Raw genomic sequence first — 26,759 nt, 5'->3', positions numbered from 1 at the left:
AGAATGGCTTAAGAACTACATTCACATAAACCAAAATTCTAACAGCTACAGAGATGATGTACCAATCAAATTTTAGTTGTAGGAAAGGTAGGTAAACATGTTTATCAATTAGCTTACTGAGATCCACAGTACTTCAAAACTATCCAGGTATCCAAGAACTTGGTTGAATTTAAAGAGAACATTTTAAAATCAAAAGTACCTTCATAATTTAAGTAAATAAGAAAACTGTAAAACTCTTACATTAAGTCAAATTCAATAAATAAAAATTGGGCACTTACTACAAACTAAGGCATTATTTGATATTGATATACTGAAAGACATGAAAAATATTGATATACTATTTTTCTATAGCAATGCAAATTAATTTTACTACTAGAAGAATAATTCTGTACTTTAAAAAAATACTTTTTAATCCAAAGATTATCCATCTATCTAATCTACAAATCATTTATTTAACTTGGGAGAAAATGCTTAATCAAGAAAATTACAATAAATAACAGTGAGTTTAAAATAGAAACCACACCTACCACTCTGACTGATGCTTTTCAACTCTTATCTCTTTAGACCTGTGAGAAAATTTCCATGATGTTCTTACTTCCCTAAGGAGTTTTAAATGTCACTCAGTGAAAAGTTATAAAGGAATCATTTACGAATTAGATGGAATAATATGCATGATTAGCTGAATTCTCTGGTATTTTCAAGCATTTTCCACTTGCAACTAAAGTATATGGTTATTCCCAACAATTTTACTCTTAGGTATATATATACCCAAGAGAATTGAAAAATGATGTACACAAAAACTTGTACAAAAATGTTCATAGTGGCATTATTCATAATAGCCAAAAAGTGGAAATAACCTAAATGCCCATCAACTAATGAATGGATAAACAGAAGGTGGTATATCATACAATGGAATATTATTCTGCCATAAAGAAAGAACAAAGTACTGATACATGATGCAACATGGATGTACCCTGAAAACATTATGCTAAGTGAAAGAAGCCAAAAAAAAAAAAAAAAAGAGCCAAACATTGTTTGATGCCATTTATAGGAAATGTCCAGAATAGATAAATCCATAGGGACAGAAAGTAGATTAGTGTTTGCCAGGGGCTGGAGGAATGCGAAGTGAGTGCTAATGGTTATTCAGTTTCTTTCTGGGGTGATAAAAATGTTCTGGAATTAGAAAGTGGTTGCACAACTCTGTGAATATACTAAAACCACTGGATTGTACACTTTAAAAGGGTAAACTTTTTAGCAGGTGAAATTATATCTCAATAAAGTGGTAAAGCATGTGGTGATTAAAACCTATGTGTTGAATTTCTAAAAGAAGACAATATTCTGCTGAAAGGTGATAGGGCTCAATATACCTTGTATACCAATCATCCTGAAAATCACTTTTGAACCAAAAACATTGGTTCAAAATATCATTCTCACTATAGCTATAAAACAGAAAACAGAATAACTTTTTTTTTTTTTTTTTTTTTTTTTTTTTTTTGCGGTACATGGGCCTCTCACTGTTGTGGCCTCTCCTGCTGCGGAGCGCAGGCTCAGCGGCCATGGCTCACGGGCCCAGCCGCTCCGCGGCATGTGGGATCTTCCCGGACCAGGGCAAGAACCCGTGTCCCCTGCATTGGCAGGCGGACTCTCAACCACTGTGCTACCAGGGAAGCCCCAGAATAAGTTTTTAAACGTAAATATATTTAAAAAATTAAAACACCTAAGAATGCAATCTATACATATGAAAAAGTAAAATATTTATATGCATAACAAGTAGTAGCAACATCATTCATAAGCAGCAGTTAGTGTTTATTTTCCCCATATTTTGGTTTAACACCATAGTGGTAGTTTATTCTTTTTAGGGAAATTGCATATGGTACATATAGCATATTATGAGTAAGTTATAGAAGGCTGTGTAATTGGAAAATTAATTCCAAGTAGCAATATTTCCTCTAAAAACACATTTATTATCAAACAAATTATTTTTAACTAGTGGACAATAAAATGTACCTATAATTTATTAAGTCCAAGATATATAGTCAACTTGCATAAAATTATATATGGCATTTTAAAAACAACCTATTTCTAAAATATCAGTAATTCAGGCCAATTGGGATTTCCACAGGAGATAAATTGCCATTAATATCCTTTTTATGAAGAAAATGTCTGCCTTAAGAACATTACAACTATGTTATTAAGAAATGCTACAACATACTTTAAAAATCAAAATGGTGAAACATATGTATTAGGATATTCTTTTATGGGTACCAGCCCTATAGCAGCATTTCATATGGTGACTTTAATCTAGTTAACTAGATTTCCAAGTGACTTGGGTTTTTACTTTCTAGAAATACCTATCACATGTATAGTTTTGTTAAGAATTTAAATTTCCATCATAAATGAGAACCTATCATACTGATAATGTAAAGATATAAGAAATAAAGTACTTGGATATCCTAGTACTTTATTAGAAATATATCTACTAACTCCACAGAAACAAGTTTTATATGTAAGCAAAATACTAAAATTTTCTGATTTGGGAGAAATGAAATAAAATACAGTGAATGGTTTTCTCTTCTTCTCTAACTGTAAAAATCCCTTTTGCCTTTTTATTTGACCCGTCTATTCATGCAATTTAATGAACCCTCGAAATAATTTACATGTCTTTATACAGAATTCACATCTACATCAGTAAATGGCCAGTTCTTTTATATTTTCAGTGCCTTATCAAAATATGGGTAACAAAGTTTTTCATTCTATGAGGCAGGAAGATGTTTCCTAAGTACTTCTTTGGATGATGAGGATATAGTATCTGGGAAGGACACCTCAAATTCTATTAGAAGGTCACCACGTTGCTCAGGATTTTTTGGAAACGGTAGCCCATATCCGATAATTCTTCGCCTCATTCCAGGTTTCACAATATCATTTATTGTCATAGGTATGGTTCTTCCATCCATTGTTGGCACATTAAATGAGCAGCCACACAATGCCTAAAATGGACCAAATAAAATTAACAAATTTCAAAACGTAAAAGTCTAATCAAAAATATTACCAGCTGTAAAGGACGATACCTCTAAGGCAAATTTTTAACCTCCAAAAGAATATCAATAATTATAAGACTTTTTCCACATTAGAAAGTCCCTTCAGGACACATATAATCAGACATTTTACAAAAGAAGGAAAGGAAAAGGGGAAGGAAAAGAAAAGGAAAAACGGAGGAAAGAATGTCTTTCACATTGCCCTGGAATGAAATGGATTGTCTGAGGCTGCTATTACAACATTCAAGATGCAGGGATGGAATGGGAGAAGAGAAGAGGGAGAAATTCAGGACTAGAAAGAATAAGATAGGAGCAACTACAAACTTCTCTAGAGGGAAAATGTTAGGACAAGAAATATACTTAATGTTTTAGTCAATAAATATTTACTGAGTACCTACTATATGCCATATATTCCTGTTAGAGCCTGAGCACATAGGGACCATGCACACAGACCCCACCTCAAGGAACGCACAAAGAATTCAGAAGCAAACTAGTAATTATAATACAGTACAAAGTTGGCACAGAAGTATGTGCAGAAGTCTTTTGTGAGAGAAAGGGCACCCAACCTACCCCCTTAGCTTCAGGGGGTAAGTTTGGGGTAAGCATTGGACCAGTAGCAGGTGTTGAGGTAGAGTGAGGAACAGCAGTGTTCCACAGAGTGCAGCTCAGACAATGACACAGAGGTATATGAGATAATAATACATCAAACTTAGGGAAATGCATATACATTGAGGGTTAGAAATCAGATTAAAAACAACCTTTTATTTTAAGATAAAGAGTTTAGACATTATGGTAGATGCTATGTGGAGTCATTTAAGAATTTTAAGCAGGGAACTGATATGGCCTTATTTGCAGGATTACAATCCAATTTGAGAAAGAGTGCCTAAAAATAGAACAAATACGAACTAATGTATTAAAGCAGTACCCTCATAAATTATTATGTCTTTTAATACTTTTTTTGTTATATAATTATTAACCCAAGTTAACAATTTTGGAAAAATTCTATACATGGACTAAGGTGATGAGATTACAGTACAGATCTCATAAACCATACTTGTAAAAAACAGAGTAGAGTTAATCCAGACTAGGCCTCATAGTATATAATTCACTTAAAATTGTGATTTAAATTGTTAGTATAAATAACTAAACTTAGAAAGTATAATCTTATCCATAAATGAGGTATAATAGTGGTACTACTTCAGAAGGTTCTTATGATAATTTTAAAAATATTGTGTAGTAAACATAAAATTAATGTTAGCTATTATTTAGATAAATGCCCTAAGATCACATGCATAATTCTGTTTGGTTTCAGAATCCTATGTCCTACCAACTTACCTCTCGTAAACTAATTCTAGCAGTATAAATTATATTTGATCCATCCCTTTTGAATTTGGGGTGATCTTTATCTTTAATGACAAAAACAATGTCTGCTGGAATACTAGTTGGTGTTTCATCTCCTTCCCTTGGAAAAGTAATTTTGGTACCTTCTTTCCACCCTTTTTTTATCTCGATGGTAAGAATTTTGTCCTCAGTTCGATAACTCCTTCCATCAGGGTTTAACCTTTTTCGAGAAATCTTCATCCGTTTGGTACAACCACTATATATTTCTTCAAGTGATACTCTAAGTTCATGAATAACTGGAGGATCTTGTTTGAGGCGGGATGGTCCCACAGAATTCCTGTCTCTTGGATATCCATTCATGCTGAATCCAAAGGCGCTAAAAGGATCTCCATCTACTTCCATTTCATCAGAATCTCTACCACCACCCATCCGTCTTCCAAAGAAAATTTCAAAGGGGTTGGAACCTCCGAAAAATGCTGCAAATGTGGCATGAGGATCGCCATGAAAGGTGTACCGGAAGGTACCTCCTTGTCCATCAGTACCTCCTGCCCCTCCTTTCAACCCTAAATGAAGAGATAAGCATGATTAGAAAAATGCTTACAACTCTTGAAAGTTAAACTTTCAACAACTGTATTACTAATAAACTTTGGCTAACTTAGGTTGCTATTTATTAATATTGACCAGAAATGCCATTATAACTGAATACAGAACAGCTACATAACTTCCAATCATTCCACCCTAAGTTAAATTTTTATCTTTCAAATTCTTCTTCCAAACCCCATCTTTTTTTTTTTTTAAACTGGTTTGTTTTTTTAAAAAACTTCATTTTATTTATTTTTGGCTGTGTTGGGTCTTTGTTGCTGAAGGTGGGCCCTCTCTAGTTGCGGAGAGCAGGGGCTATTTTTCATTGCGGTGGCTCCTCTTGTTGGACTCCAGAGCGCAGACTCAGTAGTTCTGGCGCACGGGCTTAGTTGCTCCGCAGCATGTGGGACCCTCCCGAACCAGGGCTCGAAGCCGTGTCCCCTGCACTGGCAGGCGGATTCTTAACCGCTGCGCCACCAGGGAAGCCCCAAACCCCATCTTTAATGATCAATTATTCCTGAGTCTTTGTTCCACAGGTAAAAAGAAAATAAATAAAAATCGGGAACCTCTTATCGCATAAGCTACTGGTTTGATAACCTAAAGTATATAAATGTAAGTTTTTAAAAGATGTCATTCAAGGGGTGGGGGAGGGAAGAATTGGGAATTCGGGATTAGCAGATGCAAACTAGTATATATAGGATGGATAAACAACAAGGTCCTACTGTATAGCACAGGGAACTGTATTCAATATCCTGTGATAAGCCATAATGGAAAAGAATATAAAAAAGAATATATATATATATATAACTGAATTATTTTGCTGTATAGCAGAAATTAACACAACATTGTAAATCAACTATACTTCAATAAAATAGAAAAATAATAATAATAAAAAATAAAAGATGTCAATTGAAAGGTCTTCAGTAATCAATGCAAAATACGTAACCTAAATCTTTGAGTACCATTATAATCAGTCAGCACAAATCAATAATATAAAATACCATATTTATACTAACTATCTGTATTTCAGATCACCTTTCACTGTTTAAGAATTAAATAGAACTCATTTGTGGCAGAAAGGGAAAAAATTCTAATAACAGAAAACCCTATGAAAAAAAATTTTAGACACTAAAATTGTTATCCTATCCTAGATAACGAAATTCTTTATCTAGGCATACCATGTGATAGCATTAATTTCAACAGCATGTGAAAAGACTGAAATCATGAGCTGTGAACTCTTTTGACATGTAAGGCCTTTGGGCTAGTTATTTCTGTCTATTATGGACAACCTGCTTCAGACCCCAAGATAGTGACCCTTTGATCCTCTTTTTTAAGCTCAACTAAGTAATAAGTAGCTCACAAGAGATTACATATTTGAAGTAGCATTTTCTACTACATACTGAAGGAAGATTCTACTGAAACCCACAGAACAACAGTATAGTGATCTTTTAAGGGATCAATGCTGACAAGGATTTATATCATTACAGTATCAGCAAAGTTTCTGAATGAGCCTTATGGGCATTCCTGACCAAGGAAACAAGCAGGAAAAGAATATAAAAATTATGAAACTGTAAAGAAAAATTCAAGAGAATTTAAGTGATTCCAATATATTTAAGCAGTGACCAATTTGAGGGCAAGAAATACATTTTATTCATTTTTGCATTGCTCATGCATACAGGTCTGAAAATGACAGGCGCTCATGTTTATTTATTTATTTAAATTTATTTATTTATATTTGGCTGTGTTGGGTCTTTGTTTCTGTGTGAGGGCTTTCTCTAGTTGCAGCGAATGGGGGCCACTCTTCATCGGGTGCGCGGGCCTCTCACTATCGCGGCCTCTCTTGTTGTGGAGCACAGGCTCCAGATGCGCAGGCTCAGTAGTTGTGGCTCACGGGCCCAGTTGCTCCACGGCATGTGGGATCCTCGCAGACCAGGGCTCGAACCCGTGCCCCCCACATTGGCAGGCAGACTCTCAACCACTGCGCCATCAGGGAAGCCCCGCTCATGTTTATTGAATAAAGGGAATGAACTAATTCTTAAAGCCTCCAAAAATAAACTTTAAAATGTATTTTGAGTGTCAAGATATTTGAGAAAAGGCAGAAGCAAAAACAATATAAAGTATAATCACACATACACATATATGAGAAATTTAATAATAAAAAATTCTACTGAAGTCACTCAGCATGATTTCACAGAGTTTTACGTGTCTTATTCTATTTGGCAACTTCCACTAAAAGGTATACAGGTACTCTACTTCATCCAACAGTGCCAGATGATGTTTAAATTTTTACCTTCATCCGTGAATAGAAATCTGGAGACACAAAAAGAAATCTAACAATTTGAAAATTGTCAATATATGTATTGGATGATATATCCAAATAGCACTCAGGGATATGCCTTGTAGAATCAGAATGACAAGTACAAGCAGGACAAGAACTTTTAACACACAGCTCATCCAAAACTTCTTTTTATAAATTTTAGTGGTATAGTTATAACTCCAAATGTTAAAAAAAGCTAGTGGCAGATTTTTTTAATGATATATATATATATCATATAACTCAAGGTCATTACCAATGTGATTAAACCAATGCTAAATTATTTCAATCACTTCATCTTTCATCCCACAAATAGAGTATAATAATTTAACAGAGTTAATAAAGTAAATTGAGGAATTAGCCTGCCCAGTCTAACCCTCTACAAGACAAAATCTAAATGTTTTGGACCTATAATGGATTCATGAAAAGAAAGAACAACATTTTAAGTTATTACATCATGGGTTTGGCTTTTCTCTAAAAGCCCTTCCTTCCTCTGCCAAAAATGGTAACTCAATCAGGATTACAGAGTCCCTGAGAAGATTCACACACTGTCTGAAGTGACGTTTATCAAAGCTAACAGCTAACAATGCAGCTTTGACACTAAACAGTCAACTACGTATCCTCTATGACTGAGAAAAATCCTACCAAAATTCACACCAATACAACATGAATTATTATGCAAGTATCACTTGCATTGCCCGGCACTTGAATTGGAACAAGCCTGTCATCAACTACAGAGTCAACTCTTCACTACATACATTCTGACTGCTCATGGAAAATTTTAATATTCAGCTAGATTCCCTCTGCTATCCAAAATTTTCTCTAGACATCATCATCACTCGTGTGAGCAAGAAGTGCACCCCAGAGTCAACATTTACGTATGCTGTACCGACAGCTATTATTTAAAAAACAACCAATCAACCAATTTGCAATCCAGAAACAATTATGTGTCTGGGATACTATCCATAACAATGATATCCGTTAGTTAGTTGATTAAAAGTTTATCAAAAGCAGCAGCATTGGAGAAGAATTAGGATTTCAAAGAAAAAAAATTATAGGACTTTAAAAACTTTCTTTAAGGAGATCTAATATGTAAGAACCCAGATTTATAAAAAATACTTAGAGTTAACTAGCATAATGAAATTCTTTAGACAGCTTTGATTCATAAAAATACAAAAAATGAGTAAATACTCATTTAAAAAAATATATAGTAAATAAATTCAGTTGATTAACTATATGAAGAACAGAAGCTGCAAGCTAGTATAAAGATTAATATACTAAACACAAATTTGATCATATAAATACTAACTTTCAGTATTTAAGTTATTGAGTAAAACATAAACAATAAAAAAAGAAGGCATAAGGAAAAAGAAATGTTAGAAAACTAGACTACTATGAAAATGTGTTATTGAAAATCTTTTTTTTTTTTTTAAGTCTTTTAATATAAACTTCTGTTGACATCACGGAACAATTCAGAACTAAACCTAAAACTTTAGGGGAGAGACTGGATCAAAATCCAATTTTCAATTTCTGTAGTTCTGTTTTTTGTTTCAAATGATTCAACTATGGAGAAACGTCTCTATATGGAAAAATAGTTTTATTTATTACATACAATAAAATTAACCCATTGTAAATATACAGTTTTAGTGAAGTTGTAGAATTGTGCAACCATCACTACAATCCAGTTATAAAACATTTCCATCAACCCAAAGAGTTCTTTCATTTCTATTTGTAGTTAATCCCTGCTCCCACCTCTAGCCCTAGGCAACCACTGATGTGCTATCTTTCTCTATAAATCTGCCTTATCCATGCATTTCATATAAATGGAGTAACAGAATATGTAGTCATTTATATCTGACTTTTTTAGCATAGTTCATGAGGTTATTCCATTTAGTAACATGTTTTATTAAATCAGTTCTTTTAATTGCTAAGTAGTATTTGTGTGTGTGTGTGTGTGTATACATATACAACACATTTTATCCATTCACTAAAAGATGATACTTTCGGATTTTTTCATTTGGGGCCATCACAAATGGTGCTGCTGTGAACACTCACGTACATGTCTTTCTATGGACCTATATTTTCATTTCTCTTTTACAGATTCCTAGGAGTGGAAATGCTGGGTCATATGATACTTTCAAAACATCTCTATTTTTATTCAACCTTTAAAAAACTCAGAATTTAAAATTGTGGATATTAGAGGGGCTTCCCTGATGGCTCACTGGTTAGGAGTCCGCCTGCCAATGCAGGGGACACGGGTTCAATCCCTGGTCCGGGAATATCCCACATGCTGCAGAGCAACTAAGCCCGTGCGCCACAAATACTGAGCCTGAGCTCTGGAGCCCAAGAGCCACAACCACTGAGTCTGTGCGCCGCAACTACTGAAGCCCGCACGCCTAGAGCTGGTGCTCCGCAACAAGAGAAGCCACCGCAGTGAGAAGCCTGAGCACCGCAACAAAGAGGAGCCCCTGCTCTCCGCAACTAGAGAAAGCCCGCGAGCAGCAACAAAGATCCAACGCAACCAAATAAATGAATTAAAAAAAAAAAAAAACACACAACCAAGTAGATATAAAAAAAATAAAATTGTGGCTATTAGAGATTTTCAAAACACAAATATACTGAGATCACTGGTTCTGGTAGGTCCTAAATATATAAATTAGCATGTTCAACTCATATAATTCTCAGTTCACGGTTCCTTATTTCCACAGTCTCAGGCCTTGCAAAAGAATGCAATAATTGGGGGAAAAAAGTATATCAGGTAAATTAGTAATGGCCCCACAGTCCTAAAATTATTGTTATGTTACTTCTAGAGAAACACATAGGGCTATGGAACCAGGCCTGCAGGCACAAACAGATCAATGACAGGCAAAGACAAAAAGTATTTTCCCACATTTTAACAGTATACGTAACCAGGTATTTTAAATAAAGGATAAGTAAATATAATGCTTTTCTGTAAAGGAAGATAATTTCTAAAACATAATAGAATAACTTTCATTTAACTGTATTTTAAAGTAACATAACTAGAGAATGATATTTCTGAATAATATATTTCAATGCTTTAAAAAACTTATTCTTCCCTATTACCTCTATTGCTTACATCAATTACCTGAGTCAAGAACAAAAAAAGATTTGGGGTACACACATGATCCTGTTTTAGTCTTTTTTAAATTCACTCACTGGTGATGCTCAGTAAAAATCAAACTGGAGAAATATCACCCAAGAAAAACACTATTAAGAGGTAATATTAAGCCAAGAAAAATGTATCATTTGGTGACTTGAAAATTCTGCAAATATCCTTAGTAAACACTGAATCTTATGGTTTAGTTATAGAGAGATTTGAGCTATTTGTGAGATGGGGATTAAATCAGTGGATATTTGCTTTTTCATGGGAATTTATTGTGTTACTGCATGTTTGTAGATTTCTTTACAAAATTACAAAATAACTTCTTCAGAAAGAGTAGTATATGGTTAGTAGTATCTCAGAATCCTGCTTAGGTTTTGAGAAGAACCAAATCATTGTATTTTGAGTAGTATGGCCATAAGGAACCAACAGGATTGAACTGCCCACTATTTGCTTTTTTCAATATTTACTTTGTAAGAACCTGACACTGCAGGTCCTCATCACACCAAAACTGGCAGCAGAAACTGCAATTTGGGGCAACTCAGATCAAAAACAAAAAACAACAACAAAAAACCCTCTACACAATCACCCTGCTTATCTAAATTTAATGTTTTAACTCAAAATAAGCAGTCGCTACTTCACTATACTTTAGGCTATATTTCTAATTAGGAAAATTTAACATTAAATGCAATAAAGGAAGCAAAAAACCCGAAAACAGTTTTCATAACTACAATGATTTAAAAAAAAACATCTGGGGAGAAAAATTAGTAATAAAACAACTTAGTCCTGATATAAAACGTTGAAAATCCCAGAACCTGTAGAAATTGAAGTGTTGTTGTTAAATTAGCGATTTAAAATAGTCTTACTTTATAGCTACAATTATATGGAGATGATGGATAAACACTTTAAAATCCAGAATGATAAAAGGATAATCTTCAATTATTCCCATTTACTGTATTCAACTAGTTTCTGATCTCACAATCCAAGAAACAAAAGTGTGGCAGGGAGAGGAAAGGGAAGTTATCATGCCTTCCTCTATACCTAGATAGTAAAATTTTAAAAGAAATAATGTTACCTTGAAGTAAATCAATAATTGTTCTAACTAGGTGGCCATTTTAGGTCAAAAAATTATATTTCTGAGATCTCATTTTCTTGGCACACAATTACTGTTTACAATTAAGCTAAAAACTTGTTCTGGTATTTTATGACATCAGGAAAATTCTTTCCTCTCCAGGCAGAATGCCAAAAACAACTACAGCTAAATGCCTGGGCCTTCGGCTTCTCAGAGAGACGATTCTGTCCTGTTTAATTTAAACTAGCTTTGCCATAAGAAAGGCAAAAAACTTCTTTTGTTTTCGTGAATAAAATATAAACTACCCAGAATTTGAACTGCCAATCTTAAGATTTTAAATGACTAAAGAATCTTTACTGGTTCTGACAGAAAATTCTTTAGAAAACAAAACAGGTTGCATAAGACTTTTGACACAATTTCTTAATGAGTATGGGAATTTAAGGTTTCTTTTCAAATATAATGTTAACATTATAAATCTAATGGTAGAATATACATATTACAAAATGTCAAAATCCAAAAAAAGGCAAACAAATACATTTCATTCATAGCTATATAACATTCATTCATATGATCAGAGATGAAATCTTGTTTTCATCCATTATTTGTCTTTCTACTTTTGAAATGTCAGAGAATTTAATTTAATAACCAGAAGGCTGAGAGAGAAAAAAGAGAGACAGAGCTGGAGAAACAGAAAGATGTACACTGAATACTTACCTTCCTCCCCAAACTGATCATATATTTCTCTCTTTTTAGGATCACTCAATACTTCATAAGCTTCTGCGACCTCTTTAAATTTTTCCTCTGCCTGAGGAGATTTGTTCTTGTCCGGATGAAATCTGAGGGCTTGTTTTCGGTAAGCCTTTTTAATATCTTCATCTGAAGCTCCTTTTTCAATTCCCAAAATGCAATAATAGTCTTTCCCCATTTCGAATGCCTTGAAATGAACTTAGATTCCCTTTGTGAAAGAAAACAGCGTCCCCAGTCTTAGCAATACAATGATTCTAAGAAAAATAAACCAAGCTGGGTATTTTAAAAGTTAAAGCAAATCAGCAATTCAGCTTTGCTGTCTTAAGGCAGCACGCAGACAGTGTCTCTGTATTTAATTCCTTCCCCAACAGCTCACTTACAGATAAATATACACTACACAGGAGACGGCCTCCTTCTAGATCCTCCCATTTTCACTACGTGTCTCTGTACTTTCTAGAACAGCAAATGCTACAGGACGTCACTTCCCCAGCTGCCTCTAGTCAAAGTATTGAGCTAGGTTTTCTCCTCCTCCACGATTAACTATTCATTTTCCTTCTGGCTCTACCATTTTTATGTCCTTTTTAAGAGGCCAAGTGGATTAAGAAACCAATATTTCAGCACAGAATGTCCTAACTACACATTTATTTACTCCATTCTAGGTAAGAAAGCAACAAAAAAATCATTATAGCCATTAAGTATCTTACCATTAAAATAAGTTAAAGTTATTATACAAATAAAAATACTTATTTTAGGTATATTAATCTCAACTTCAAGTTATTCAAATGTAAGGTATACAATACTAAAATATGGTTTGTTTAAATTAGAATTGTCAAATAATTTGTGTCATTTTCAAAATTCCTAGGGTCTATCAATCAGAAATGCCAGGAATTTGGCATTGTAAAAGTCTACATATCATAAATATCAAAAGCAAGGTTTTAAAGTCAGTAAAGGACTTAAATATGACTTTAGCTGATGATTTTAACTCTTTTTTTTGTAGTATAGAAGAGTTAATAGTTCAGGCAAACTAATAACTTCTGAAAGCTTCATATCTGATTTTAGTTACTTCAACTAAAACAGAATGAGATCTGCCCTCCCCACTCCTAGGGTCACTATTTAAAGAATTTTTGTCTTGCTTCAGGAATGATAGGAGAAAGTATCAGGTTACAGACAGTAAAAACTCATGTTTCTTTTAAGACTTTAACTGGATCAGCTTAAAATCTGGATATGCTATTTATGAGGCATAATATGAGAGATATTTTTTCTTTTAAAAACACACTTTCCCGGTTTTCCCTGGTGGTACAGTGGTTGAGAGTCCGCCTGCCGATGCAGGGGACACGGGTTCGTGCCCCGGTCCGGGAAGATCCCACATGCCGCGGAGCGGCTGGACCCGTGAGCCATGGCCGCTGAGCCTGCGCGTCCAGAGCCTGTGCTCCGCAACGGGAGAGGCCACAACAGTGAGAGGCCCGCGTACCGCAAAAAAACAAAACAAAAACAAAAAAACCCACAGTTTCCCTAATTATAAATATAAATGCTAACTGAAGATTTTGGAAAACACAGAAAGAAAAAAGAATAAAATAAAAACCTTCCTGGGCTTCCCTGGTGGCGCAGCGCAGTGGTTAAGAACCTGCCTACCAATGCAGGGGACACGGGTTTGAGCCCTGGTCCAGGAAAACCCCACATGCAGCAGAGCAGCTAAGCCTGTGTGCCACAACTACTGAGCCTGCGCTCTAGAGCCCGCGAGCCACAGCTACTGAGCCCGTATGCCACAACTACTGAAGCCCGCGTGCCTAGAGCCCGTGTTCTGCAACAAGAGAAGCCACCGCAGTGAGAAACCCGTGCATCGCAATGAGTAGCCCCCACTTGCCACAACTAGAGAAAGCCTGAGCGCGGCAACGAAGACCCAGCACAGCCAAAAATAAATAAATAAATAACAAAACAAAACCTTCCTATCATACCACTTTAGGTAATCGCTGCTAAATGTTAGTGTGACATAAGAAAATGTCAAAAGAATTGTACAGAGCACTGTATTGAATATCTTAAGTCTGTAAAATTAAAAGAAAACAGAACAGTTATGAGAAAAAGTAAATGTACCTGTATGTTTAGAGTATAAAGAAAGGGTGGTGATCACATACTAACCTTTAAAAATATGGGAACACCTACTCTATACACCAATCAGCCTTACATTAATGATTCAGCAATTCTTTCATAATGTTCCTCTTTGTGCATTTTGACAGCTAGGATTTACTATTTCTCAAAACTCTAGAAACACCTTGGTATAGAAAGGTATCGTATTTATCTAGCCTACTTACAGGTTACAGAGGTTTGTCAGCTATTCAGCAATTTTTTTTAGTCCCACCAAGGAATAGTCAATGTCAAAAGATAAACTTTCAAATCCAGAAAACTTAAGGAAAAATGCTAATATCCAAAGTCACCTTAAGACTCCTGCTTTTTAAAAAAGCATATTGCAAGTTGGAATCCAGCGCAATGATCAGCATTGAGAGTAGAGTAAAAATATAATAAAAATCATCTATTCTAGAATTAATTTCCAAGAGAGTTCCTTTAAATATTTATTACCAAAGAACACTGGTATAGTAATATGAAAATTCTGAATTGTTCTGGTGGGTAATGCTGGGAACTAAAAAAAAAACAGATTCTTATCTGATTCAATCATTTTCAGAGAGCCAGAAATATTATCAGGACTTGACATATTAACTGATTTCAGAACCCAAAGGCTAGATCTTTCACATCTCTGAAAAATGCATTACATGTTAACAAATGGAAAGAAATCTGGCTCTTCACACATAGAGAACGGTGATAAAGGATTTTCATATTTTTTTTCAAATATCATAAGCACACAAAAGGATTATAGTAGTAGTGTTGAAATGCAAGAATTCCCCTCAACTTGGAAATTCCAAGTTAATACGGAAGAAATTATAATTTTAAGACTTTAAATAGTAAAACAATCTAGCTAGGTTTTGGTAAAATAATCTAGCTAGGTTTTGGTAAAATGAGCAGTGTAAATAATTCTTTCAAACATTTGGGAATTGTTATTTAAAATGATTTTAGAAGCACTGTAAATATACCTGGAAATTTCTTAAGAAATAATTCAAAGAAAAAATTATATATACAAATATACCCATTGCAATTACACGCAATAGGGTAATGGATCAATGTGGTCATTATTATACTACATAGTACTTGAGAGACATTTTACTCTTACATACACTTAAAAGTTGAAAATCCATTACACAATCACTTTACATTCAATTTTCTTCATCCAAGTTTGTTTGAGATGAGATGAATGTGGGTTGTTGTTTTGGGGGGGATGGGGGGGGCGCAAGAGCAATTGTCATCCCTGTAAATAATTATCATGACAAAAATAGAGTGTGTAAAGCAAAGAGTAATGGCAGCCTGTAGGGAAAATGGAGCAGAGATGTAAGCAAAGCTCATCTAATAAGTGTGCTTTTAAAAGTAAAAATAAAAACAAAAAAATTACATAATAAGTCTATTTGAAACACTGTTTAAAAATCACATAAATCAGTGCTTATTTAATTTTATAGGTATGTGTATGTGTGGCAGAAAATTTGAAGAGAACAAAAACTAACGAGTTAGGAACACTCTTTTTTTTTTCTTTAATTTCTTTAAGGCTGCTGTATTTTTAACAAGGATATGAAATTAGTGTTTGTATTTTTTTATTTTTATTACTCAAACATTGATGAGATTATTCCATGAAAACACAATTCTCTTCCCTTTATTAAAAGAAAATTACAAAGGGTGAGATTCTTCTTTTTAATGTTTATAGTTTACAAGGTCAAGTTCTCATGCTGGGGTAGACGTGGTTCATCTCTAACTGAAAGACAAGTTATAATGTATTTTAAAGAAATGATTTTAATTTTTTCAATAAAATCATAAAACTTAAGTATGTTTATTATTTTGTTTATAAAAGTTAATAGCAACAAAACTTTTGTGCTTAATAATATATTTGAGGGAAGTGTATCACTCTCTTTTAGGGAGTCGAGGGCCAGAATTAAGTAAATATTCTAATGACATTACATTTTATTTTTAATAACTTTAATAAAACGTCCTTATTTGGGATATTATGCTTTAATAAGTACAGAGAAATTATTATTACAGAAGTATGTGTCCTTTCTGATTTTATCACCACAGTTTAAATATTAAACATGTTTAGAGAATGAGAGCTAAAGATAATAGTATTTTAACTACAAAAAAACCCCCTGGGGCTTCCTTGGTGGCGCAGTGGTTGAGAGTCTGCCTGCCGATGTAGGGGACACGGGTTCGTGCCCCGGTCCAGGAGGATCCCACATGCCGCGGAGCGGCTGGGCCCGTGAGCCATGGCCGCTGAGCCTGCACGTCCGGAGCCTGTGCTCCGCAACGGGAGAGGCCCGCGTACCGCAAAAAAAAAAAAAAAAAACCCTGAAAGTATAAAACTAGTCATTCAACTGATACAATCTCCACCTTCTACTTTGGCTTTATTCACAGACAATAAAAAAGTAAGTTTTATTTCTTCAATTCACAAATCATTTCTCAGTTTACAAGAAAATTAGTACAGAGAAAGACAGTAAGCCTTCTAGAGTCTCAGAAGAAATTACTATTAAAATTTAGATCATCACAGCAATACTTGAATACAAATGATTTCTAATAGTTTACCGTTGTTCCTGCTGAAAACTTTTTCTGTCAATATTTAGTTAACTCGGTACATTCAGAACTGAAATTTCTCATTTAGTATTAATATTAGTAAATTATGACTTCCATTCCCTGATACTTCTTATCCAAGAATAAGCAAACTGAGGCTCTATTATACCTTGTTAACAGTGCTTGAGATATTTGAATAGTGGTTATAAAATCTGCTAAGGTTTATCAGGGAATATTGACAGTGTAGTAGGTAAAAGCACACACTTTGGAGACAGACTGCCTGTATTAGAATCCTGGCAACACCACTTACTAGTTGTGTGGCCTTGGACTTAACCGTTCTGTGCCTCAGTTTCCTTATCTGTCCAATGGGATTAACATTAACACCTACTTTGCAGGGCTGTTATGAGGATTAAATGAGATAAATGTTTGATGCACTTAAATGTGGATAGTGCAGTCCATGCAAGTGTTAGCTACTGTAATGATAAAAATGATTTCATCATATGAACTAGAAGAATTTTTTCCTGGAAAAATGATTACTATACCATATGTATAACAAAATGCCCTTATTTACAAGCATATACATCCACTCACAGAAAAGCTATCCAACTAAGAAGAATTGGCTTTTTCCAAATATTCCAGTTATTTTCTACTTACTCATCTTGACTCTCTGTTAAATTTAGAATCATTAAGACATCATATAGGTAGCATCCATTGTATTCAAATGCAGTGTATTTCAAATACCGTACCAAGACAGTGTGGTATTGGTGAAAGAACAATAGATCAGGAAAGGCAAAAAGGTCAATAAAACAGAATAGGGAGCCCAGAAATAGACTCATGTAAGTATAGTTAACTGATCTTTGACAAAGGATTGAAGGCAATATAATAGAGAAAAAATAGTGTTTGAACAACTGGACATCCACTTGCAAAGAAATGACTCTAGATACAGACTTTATACCCTTCACAAAAATTAACTCAAAATGGATCACAGACGTAAACGTAAAATGCAAATGATAAAACTCCTAGAACATAGGAAAAAATCTAGATGACCTTGGGTTTGGCAATGTTTTTTAAATATGATACCAAAGGAACAATTCATGAAAGAAAGAATTCATAAGCTGGATTTCGTTAAAATTACAATTTTCTGTTGACAAAGACACTGTCAAAAGAATGAAAAGGCAAGCCACAGACTGGAAGAAAATATTTCAAAAGACATATCTGGTAAAGGACTGTTATCCAAAATACATAAAGAACTCCAAAACTCAACAATAAGAAAACAAACAACTCAGTTAAAAAATGGGTTAACATTTTTTAGACCTTAACAGACACCTCACCAAAGAAGATATACAGACGACAAATAAGCATAGGAAAAGATGCTCCACAATGTATGTCATCAGGGAAATGCATATTAAAACAATAAGATACCATAACACACCTACTAGAACGGCAAAAATCCAGAACACTGGCAATACCAAATGCTGGCGTAGAGCAACAGGAACTCTCTTTCATTGATGACAGGAATGTCTTCCACTTTGGAAGAAAGTTTGGTGATTTCTTACAAAAAATACATCCATCATGTGGTCTGGTAATCGTGCTTCTTGCTATTTACACAAAGGAGTTGAAAACCAATATCCACACAAAAACCTGCACATGAATGTTTATAGCAGCTTTATTCATAACTGCCAAAACTTGGAAGCAACCAAGATGTCCTTCAGTAGGTGAATAGATAAACTGTGGTAAAATCCCATTCAGGCAATGGAACACTATTCAGCACTAAACAGAAATGAGTTTAAAAAATAATAATTTTTTAAAATAATTAATTAATTAATGGCTGTGTTGGGTCTTCGTTTCTGTGCAAGGGCTTTCTCTAGTTGTGGCAAGAAGGGGCCACTCTTCATCGCACGCGCAGGCTCAGTAATTGTGGCTCACGGGCCCAGTTGCTCCGCGGCACGTGGGATCTTCCCAGACCAGGGCTCGAACCCGTGTCCCCTGCATTGGCAGGCAGAAAAAAATAATAAATTTAAAAACAAGAAAATATAAAGAAATGAGCTATCAAGCCATATAAAAACATGGAGGAAACTTAAATAAGTGCATATTACTAAGTGAAAGAAGCCAGTCTGAAAAGGCTACATACTATGTAACATTTTGCAAAGGCAAAACTATGGAGACAATAAAAAGATCAGTGGTTGCCAGGGGTTAGTGGAAAGGGAAGGATCAATAGGTGGAGTACAGAGGATTTTAAGGTAGTGAAACTACTCAGTATAATACTGAATGGTAGGCAAATGTCATTATATATTTGTCCAAACCCATAGAATATACAACTCCAAGAGTGAAACCTAATGTAAATTACGGACTCTGGGTGATAATAATGTATCAATATAAGTTCATCGTTCCATCTAGTGGGAGATGTTGATAATGGGGGGGGGCTATGCATGTTTAGAAGCAGGAGGTTTATGGGAAATCTTTGTACCTTCCACTCAATCGTGCTGTGATCATAAAACTGATCGAAAAAATAAAGCCTATTTGTCAATTTAAAAATAAATGGATAAAAAGTTGTGTTTATATTTTTAAAATATATATCTTTGATTTGAGAGTCAGAAAATCCCTCCAGCCTTGATTTCTGTTGCTGCCTCATATACCTCAATCGTACTATATTACTTGAAAGATGCCTAGGGAAAACTATTATTTATCACTGAATCGTCAATTCCTACTAGTGGACTAGCATAAAGGGGCTACAAATGTCTAAAGTATAAGTTAAATAATAAAGACTTAAGCATTTCAATGCTTGGTTCCTAATCTCAGCTCTGCCATTTAGTAGGTAATTTAGGCAAATCATTTAATTTCTTTGAATTCCTATCTCACACATGTTATTGTGAGAATCAAATAATACACATGAAAGCACTAAAATTTATATAATGACGTATACATATGTTGTTTTCATTATTTTAAGCTATACAAACTATTCTGCTACCACTTGAAGGTCTATTGACCAATCATCTCTCTTTACTGAGGAAATTTTACTTGGTATAATGCATTAGAGTAACTACCAGAATCACCCCCAAAGGACTCAGGCAGGCATCCTCTAAGATCGTGCCCCTTGCCATGTTCCCTTTTCAGACCTTCATCACTGAATTTTAGTCTCTTAGTATTAAAAAAATAACTGTGGGGCTTCCCTGGTGGCGCAGTGGTTGAGAGTCTGCCTGCCGATGCAGGGGACACGGGTTTGTGCTCCGGTCTGGGAGGATCCCACATGCCGCGGAGCGGCTGGGCCCGTGAGCCATGGCCGCTGAGCCTGCGCTCCGCAACGGGAGAGGCCACAACAGTGAGAGGCCCGCGTACCGCCAAAAAACAACAACAACAACAAAACTGTGCTATGTCTTCTCTGTAATAATAACAGTTATATATTAGTTTACAGTTTATCAAACACTTCCGTATGCTTTCCCATATGTAATCTATATATATGCACACACATCTGATATTGAAAGTAGTGATAAGATTTCAAAGAGCTTTTCAATGGCTAGCAATTTAATAGTGAGTTAAGATATTTTTTAATTTTTTTTAATTTACTTATTTATTTATTTTTGGCTGTGTTGGGTCTTTGTTACTGCGTGCAGGCTTTCTCTAGTTGCGGTGAGCGGGGGCTACTCTTCGTTGCGGTGTGCGGGCTTCTCCTTGTGGTGGCTTCTCTTGTTGTGGAGCACAGGCTCTAGGCGCACGTACTTCAGTAGTTGTGGCACGTGAGTTCAGTAGTTATGGCTCATGGGCTCTAGAGCTCAGGCTCAGTAGCTGCGGCACACGGGCTTAGTTGCTCCGCAGCATGTGGGATCTTCCTGGACCAGGGCTTGAACCTGTGTCCCCTGCACTGGCAGGCAGATTCTTAACCATTGCACCACCAGGGAAGCCTGAGTTAAGATATTTTAAACAATACTTAAATAGACATTGTTCCAATATTAACATAAGGAGTACTACCAGGCTGGTGTCCTAATATTTGGCCTGCGTTTTAGATAATACCTAAATAATTACATATAATCAAACTATGGCCATCTAATAATAGAATATATTTTACCTCTACATTTTATACTTTCCTAAAACTCCTTCCAGCACTGAGGAATCATTATCATAGATTTCTTATAGCAAATTGCTTGACTGCTAGTTTGGAACTTAGATTCTATATTCTCATTCCTGTGGAAAGGCTTCAAATTTTGAGCCTAAGTTATAAAACCTAAAAATTTTGTCATGGTTACAAATGCAACTTTAACTTTAGGGAAAACAATTAAAAATTTTTGAAAAGATTCATTTCTTACTCCATCCACGTTTACAAAACAGAAAAAGCAAACTTAAGGCAAGTGTCTTTAAGTCATTAAATGCCATCTACTTAAAATTAAACTGTTCTGGAAACCCTGTCTTTTTTCTTAACGATAAATGTCCTTCTTTGGGTAACTACAGTAATTTGGACTTGAATTTGGAATTAGGCAGTCAATAATAGCATGTGAGTGCCCATTTTATAGTATCTCATGGCTATGACCATAGGGAACATTCTCCATTAATAAAGTATCTCAATCATTCAGCAAATGTTTACTGAGTGCATACTATGTGCTATAAACTAGACAGACAATATCCTTGCTCTCATTCAACTCATATTCTGGTGGGAGAAGACAACCAATAAACAAGTTAAAAAATAAATAATAAAATTTCAGATAATTTGAAGTACCTTAAAGAAAAATTTTAAATGTTGCTAAGACAGAGATGGAAAGTGGCTACTTTAGCCAGGGTGGTCAGGGAAGCCCTCTCTTTTTAGCTCCCTCTTAAAAATTATACTAAAATTTTGGCACTAGGGTAGGTAGTTATTTTGGCTAGAGGAAAAGAAGAAAGTCTGGGTATCATACTTTAAAAAATATAATGCTTTCAGAAAAGCAAATGGCCTGGTAAGGAGTTCTTAATGACCTCTTTGATTCTATTATTGAGATGTATTCAGCTCTCATCATCTTTTCCATTTATTCCCATTCCCCATGTACAAATCTGTACATATCCCTTCAAATCTATAGCTGACAATCAAATTAGTTTGATACAAAGACAGTAAACAATTAAAGGCCAAATAGGTGTTATGTAACTATTATAGGAGTAAAGGGACCATTGAGGCAGAGAGGAAAGAGCATCAAACTTGGAATGAGAGGATTTGGTTCCAGTATTCTTAGTTTTGCTACTCAGCGTTTATACAAAGTTCTGGAAAAATCAGGTATTATTCCCTTATTCTCCAAAATGAATAACATCATCCACCTCATTAGACTGACATATAGAATGAGACAATATGGAAAGGGCTTTACGGAAAGTAAAATACTATACAAATGTTAATTATATGCTCATTTTGGGCAGAGTGGTGGGGATGGGAAAGGTTTCAGAAAAAAAAAAAAAGTGAGGATCTTGAAAGATTGATACAATTTAGAAAGAAAGAGAGGAAGGGGGAGGGTTTGTGATTTGGACCAAGAACTCAAAGGCCAGAAGCAAAAAGCATAAAATCATTTGATACAGCAAAAAGAGTGGTCAGATTAAATCGTATGATTTAGGAAGCTGACAGATAAAAGTTACGGTCAGATTGCTGAAAGTTTTGAATGTCACTTTTTTACTTAATGACTGCTCGTTCATGTTCTTCAAAAAGTGCTAAAAAAAAAAGTGCTAACTTGTTAGGTCTTTGAGATAAACTTTATTCAAAAGCTTGCTTCATTTCTTAAGTGCCAATTTACTTTGAAGCTAGTGAAATTACTTTTTTAGTTGTCTTAGTAAGCTAGTGAAATTAATTCTATTAAGGTAAAAAATTTCATTAATATTTGTAAGCTTCCAAGAGCACCAGTAAAAGATGTCGAACTAACCTAAAAAGTTGATAGGAAGAAGAGCTTTATCAATCATAATTCGCCTTGGAATACTGTCTATACCGCCTAAATTTCCCAGTACTTTAATCACTATAGTTATATTAGTAATTCCCAAGTTTTGATTCTGTGTCATTGCTTTTTTTTTCTTGTGCCAGTCTTCTCTGTGTATTTTATTTATTTAATTATTTAAAATTTTTGGTGTACTATATGTGTACTTCAAATTTATTAATTTATGGCTTTGTTGGGTCTTCGTTGCTGCACACGGGCTTTCTCTAGTTGTGGCGAGCGGCGGCTACTCTTTGTTGCGGTGCACAGGCTTTTCACTGAGGTGGCTTCTCTTGTTGCGGAGCATGAGCTCTAGGCACGCAGGTTTCAGTAGTTGTGGCACGCAGGCTCAGTAGTTGTGGCACGCAGGCTCAGTAGTTGTGGCACACAGGCTTAGTTGCTCCACGGCACGTGGGATCTTCCCGGACCAGGGATCGAACCCATGTCCCCTGCATTGTGGGGACTGCTCTTCATTGCAGTGCATGGGCTTCTCATTTCTCATTCCGGTGGCTTCTCTTGTTGTGGAGCATGGGCTCTTGGCACACAGGCTCAGTAGTTGTGGGGTGTGGGCTCAGTAGTTGTGGCGCACGGGCTTAGTTGCTCCACGGCATGTAGGATCTTCCCAGACCAGGGCGTGAACCTGTGTCCCCTGCATTGGTAGGTGGATTCTTAACCACTGCGCCACCAGGGAAGTCCTTCATTGCTTGATTTTACAATACTTTTCCTGGCACAAAGCACTATAATAGAATTTACACATTCAATTTGACCAATTTAACAGTATTTACCCAAAAAAAGATTTAAAATAATATTAAAACAAATTTTTAAAGTACATGCCTTTAAAATAAATAAAACTGCTTTAATCATTTTATAAAAAATACTAGAGTTATCTGGAGATACCCAGGCATAAGAAATATTTTCTGCTTTTTAAAAAAGCATTTCCTTTTTGGGGAGTGTAGAACTGATTTTATTCTGTGGTGATATTAAAAAGTTTCCTAATAAAATAGCCCAATAATAACTTGCCCTTCTTTCTAACCCTCTTTTATAAGAAGTTACTGAAAAGCTTACCACAGGACTAATGAATATACAGTGAGCTAATCTCATACTTTCCTAACATCTTAGAATTAAAGTGTTCTGGGACTTCCCTGGTGGTCCAGTGGTTGGGACTCCACACTTCTACTGCAGGGGGTGTGGGTTCAATCCCTGGTGGGGGAACTGGGATCCTGCATGCCGCGTAGTGTGGCCCCCCCCACATTTTTTTTAATTAATAAAAAAAAGAAAGTGTCTGTACAATATTTTTCAATATTGAATCAGAAAGCCAAAAGAAACTATAGAGTTTCTAGGTCACTTTAAATAGGTGTTGTAAATTGGTATTTGATCATGTTGAAAGATCACATAACTTAGAGTAGTGCTGTCCAGCAGTGAGCTACAAATAAAGTGAGCTGCAAATGCAAGCCACATGTGTTACTGAAACATTTTTATAATCCACATTTTAATAAAAGAAATGTGAAATTTTAATAATGTATATATTTAACTCAATAAATCTAAGATATCATATACTACAACATGTAGTCAATAAAAAATTATCAGTAAGATATATTTTACAATTCTTTTTTTTGTACTAAGTCTTCAGAATCCAGTGTGAATTTTACACTTACACAACATCTCAGTTCAGACAGCCACATTTCAGGCACTTGCCTTCATGTGGCTAGTGACTACTGTATTAGACAGTGTAGATCTAGAGGTTCCTTCCAATTCCCAGTGCTATGATCCAACTTTTCAGAAACCTTAACCTATAAACTTAAGTATATCATACATACACATCTCTGACATGCATATTTAGGGAAAACCAAATCTTAACAGATGAATAATAAAGAAAAGTTCATTTCTGGGAATTCCCTGGTGGTCCAGTAGTTCAGACTCCATGCTTAGGTAACTAAGATCCCACAAGCCATGCTGCATGGCCAAAAATAAAATAAAATTTGGGCTTCCCTGGTGGCGCAGTGGTTGAGAGTCCACCTGCCGATGCAGGGAACGCGGGTTTGTGCCCCGGTCCGGGAGGATCCCACATGCCATGGAGCGGCTGGGCCCGTGAGCCATGGCCGCTGAGCCTGCGCGTCCGGAGCCTGTGCTCCGCAATGGGAGAGGCCACAGCAGTGAGAGGCCCACGTACCGCAAAAAAATAAAATAATAAAATAAAATAAAATTTTTAAAAAGTTCATTTTTACTCATAAAATAGTATTCCAGTGCTGACTTCAGCTGTACATATAATTGGCATAATACAGAGAAGATTAGTATGGCCCCTGCCCAAGGATAACACGCAAATTCGTGAAGCATTATATATTTTAAAAAAGATAGAGGGAATTCCCCTGGCAGTCCAGTGGTTAGGACTCCAAGTTCTCACTGCTGAGGGCCCAGGTTCAATCCCTGGTTGGGGAAGTAGGATCCCACAAGTTGTGGGGCACGGCTAAAAAAAAAAAAGATAAATATGTGAGGTGATGGATGTTTCAATTAGAGGGGAGAAGTCCTTTCACAGTGTATATATATATCAAATTTTCACAATGCACACTTTAAATATCTTACAATATTGTCAATTATATCTCAGTAAAGTTGAAAAACAAAACATCCCATTTTTCATCTGCAAAAAAAGGACTTTTTGTGAGGACTTTTTCAAAGTAATACTTTACTTTTAGGGTAAAGTAGTGGGGATGGTTCTATTTACACATGCTCACTCAGTATATGCTTTCACAGTGTTGAAAGTAAAAGCAACACTGGGAAATGAGGAATTTATGCGATTTTCACTTTATTCTTTTCTAAAGTTTCTCCTCTCACAAGTAGCTAGGGAAGGCATCAGAATCACCTGGAAAACTTAACTGGCTGGCCAGAGAGGAGAGCACTCTGTGGCCAAAGTGAAACCAACAGCTCCTCAGGGTAAGACAAGTAGTAGAGGGAAAAAAAAAATGATTGTAGCCCAGAGGTAAAGCAGGAAAGGAGAGGATAAGCTGCTGTTTCGCCAAACTGTTAGGCTCTTAGGCAAGATTGCAATAAACTGATTATCTCGCAAGTTTGTTTAGCTCTCCAACTGTTTACAACTCAATAATATGATTTATTTTTTTGGCCGTGCTGCATGGCATGCGGAACTTCCCCAGCCAGGGGTTGAACCATGCCCCCTGGAAGTCTTAACCACTGGACCACCAGGGAAGTCCCTAAAATGATTTATTTTAAATTTAAATCAGTACCTAACCTTAAGTATGAAATATCTTTATAATACGTTGCACCTGTGAAGGCATAAATAATTAAACCTCTGCTACTGTGGAGACTAAAATATGATTCAAAGACTTTATTGCTACGTACCAAATATTAAGTATTAGCACATGTATAAAATAAGCCAACTTGTTATATAGTATCCACCAACTGCTATAAAATTAGGCCATCGACTGCCTAACTCCAAATACAATGAGCCCAAAGTACTGTAATTGCTTAAAGGAGGACATTTATAGGTAAAAGAAAAAGTAGGATTTCAAGAATAATTTAAGTGGATGGGTTTTAATGTTTGAGTTTTTAATATTTTAAAATATAGCCTTTTATTATTAGGCTAAATCAGCAAGTAAAGGCAACAGTTACTGAGATCAAAACAGTCTAAGTCATGATCCCTTCCCATACAATATAAACATAAAATAGTACCTATTGTCTATTGCTGCTTTCCCCATACAGTGGCAGAGTTGAGTAGTTGTAGCAGAGACTGTGTGGCCCACAAAGCCTAAAAATTTACTGTTTGGCCCTTAAGAGAAAATGTTTGCCAACCCCTGCTTTATACAAATTATCCTTTAACTGGAGGGAGAGGGCAGGCTAAAGCAGCAGTGAACACAATAAAATTTTGTTATATCTAGCAAATTAAAAAAAAGAAGTTTTCACTGTAAACACTTAAGCTTATAAAACATCAGCCTGGCTGATGGTAAAATAAAACTTGTAAACTAAAGTTCTCAAC

General features: G+C 35.4%; 1 protein-coding gene and 1 pseudogene across 3 annotated transcripts in view; one reads left to right on the top strand and one right to left on the bottom strand.

Annotated features, from left to right (window-relative positions):
- Positions 1 to 1,789: 1,789 nt before the first annotated feature.
- The window catches only part of DNAJB4 (DnaJ heat shock protein family (Hsp40) member B4), a 40,814-nt gene continuing 15,844 nt past the window's right edge, over positions 1,790 to 26,759 (bottom strand). The window contains exons 2-4 of one of the 3 annotated variants that reach the window (XM_060024092.1): positions 18,298 to 18,851; positions 4,371 to 4,939; positions 1,790 to 2,987 (exon numbers count right to left, since the gene is read on the bottom strand). In XM_060024092.1, the coding sequence (XP_059880075.1) occupies positions 2,754 to 2,987; positions 4,371 to 4,805 (669 nt within the window). In that variant the 5' untranslated portion in view covers positions 4,806 to 4,939; positions 18,298 to 18,851 and the 3' untranslated portion in view covers positions 1,790 to 2,753. Of the gene's footprint in view, positions 2,988 to 4,370; positions 4,940 to 12,179; positions 12,796 to 18,297; positions 18,852 to 26,759 lie in introns of those variants that run through there. The other 2 variants (XM_060024081.1, XM_060024102.1) reach the window with 2 other exon arrangements.
- Positions 25,020 to 25,119, top strand: LOC132416178 (U6 spliceosomal RNA; annotated as a pseudogene).

This window comes from Delphinus delphis, chromosome 1 (genome assembly GCF_949987515.2).
Source record: "Delphinus delphis chromosome 1, mDelDel1.2, whole genome shotgun sequence".
Lineage (NCBI taxonomy): Eukaryota > Metazoa > Chordata > Mammalia > Artiodactyla > Delphinidae > Delphinus > Delphinus delphis.
The sequence above is the reverse complement of the archived record's forward strand: the minus strand, read 5'-3'. Positions and strand labels throughout refer to the sequence as shown.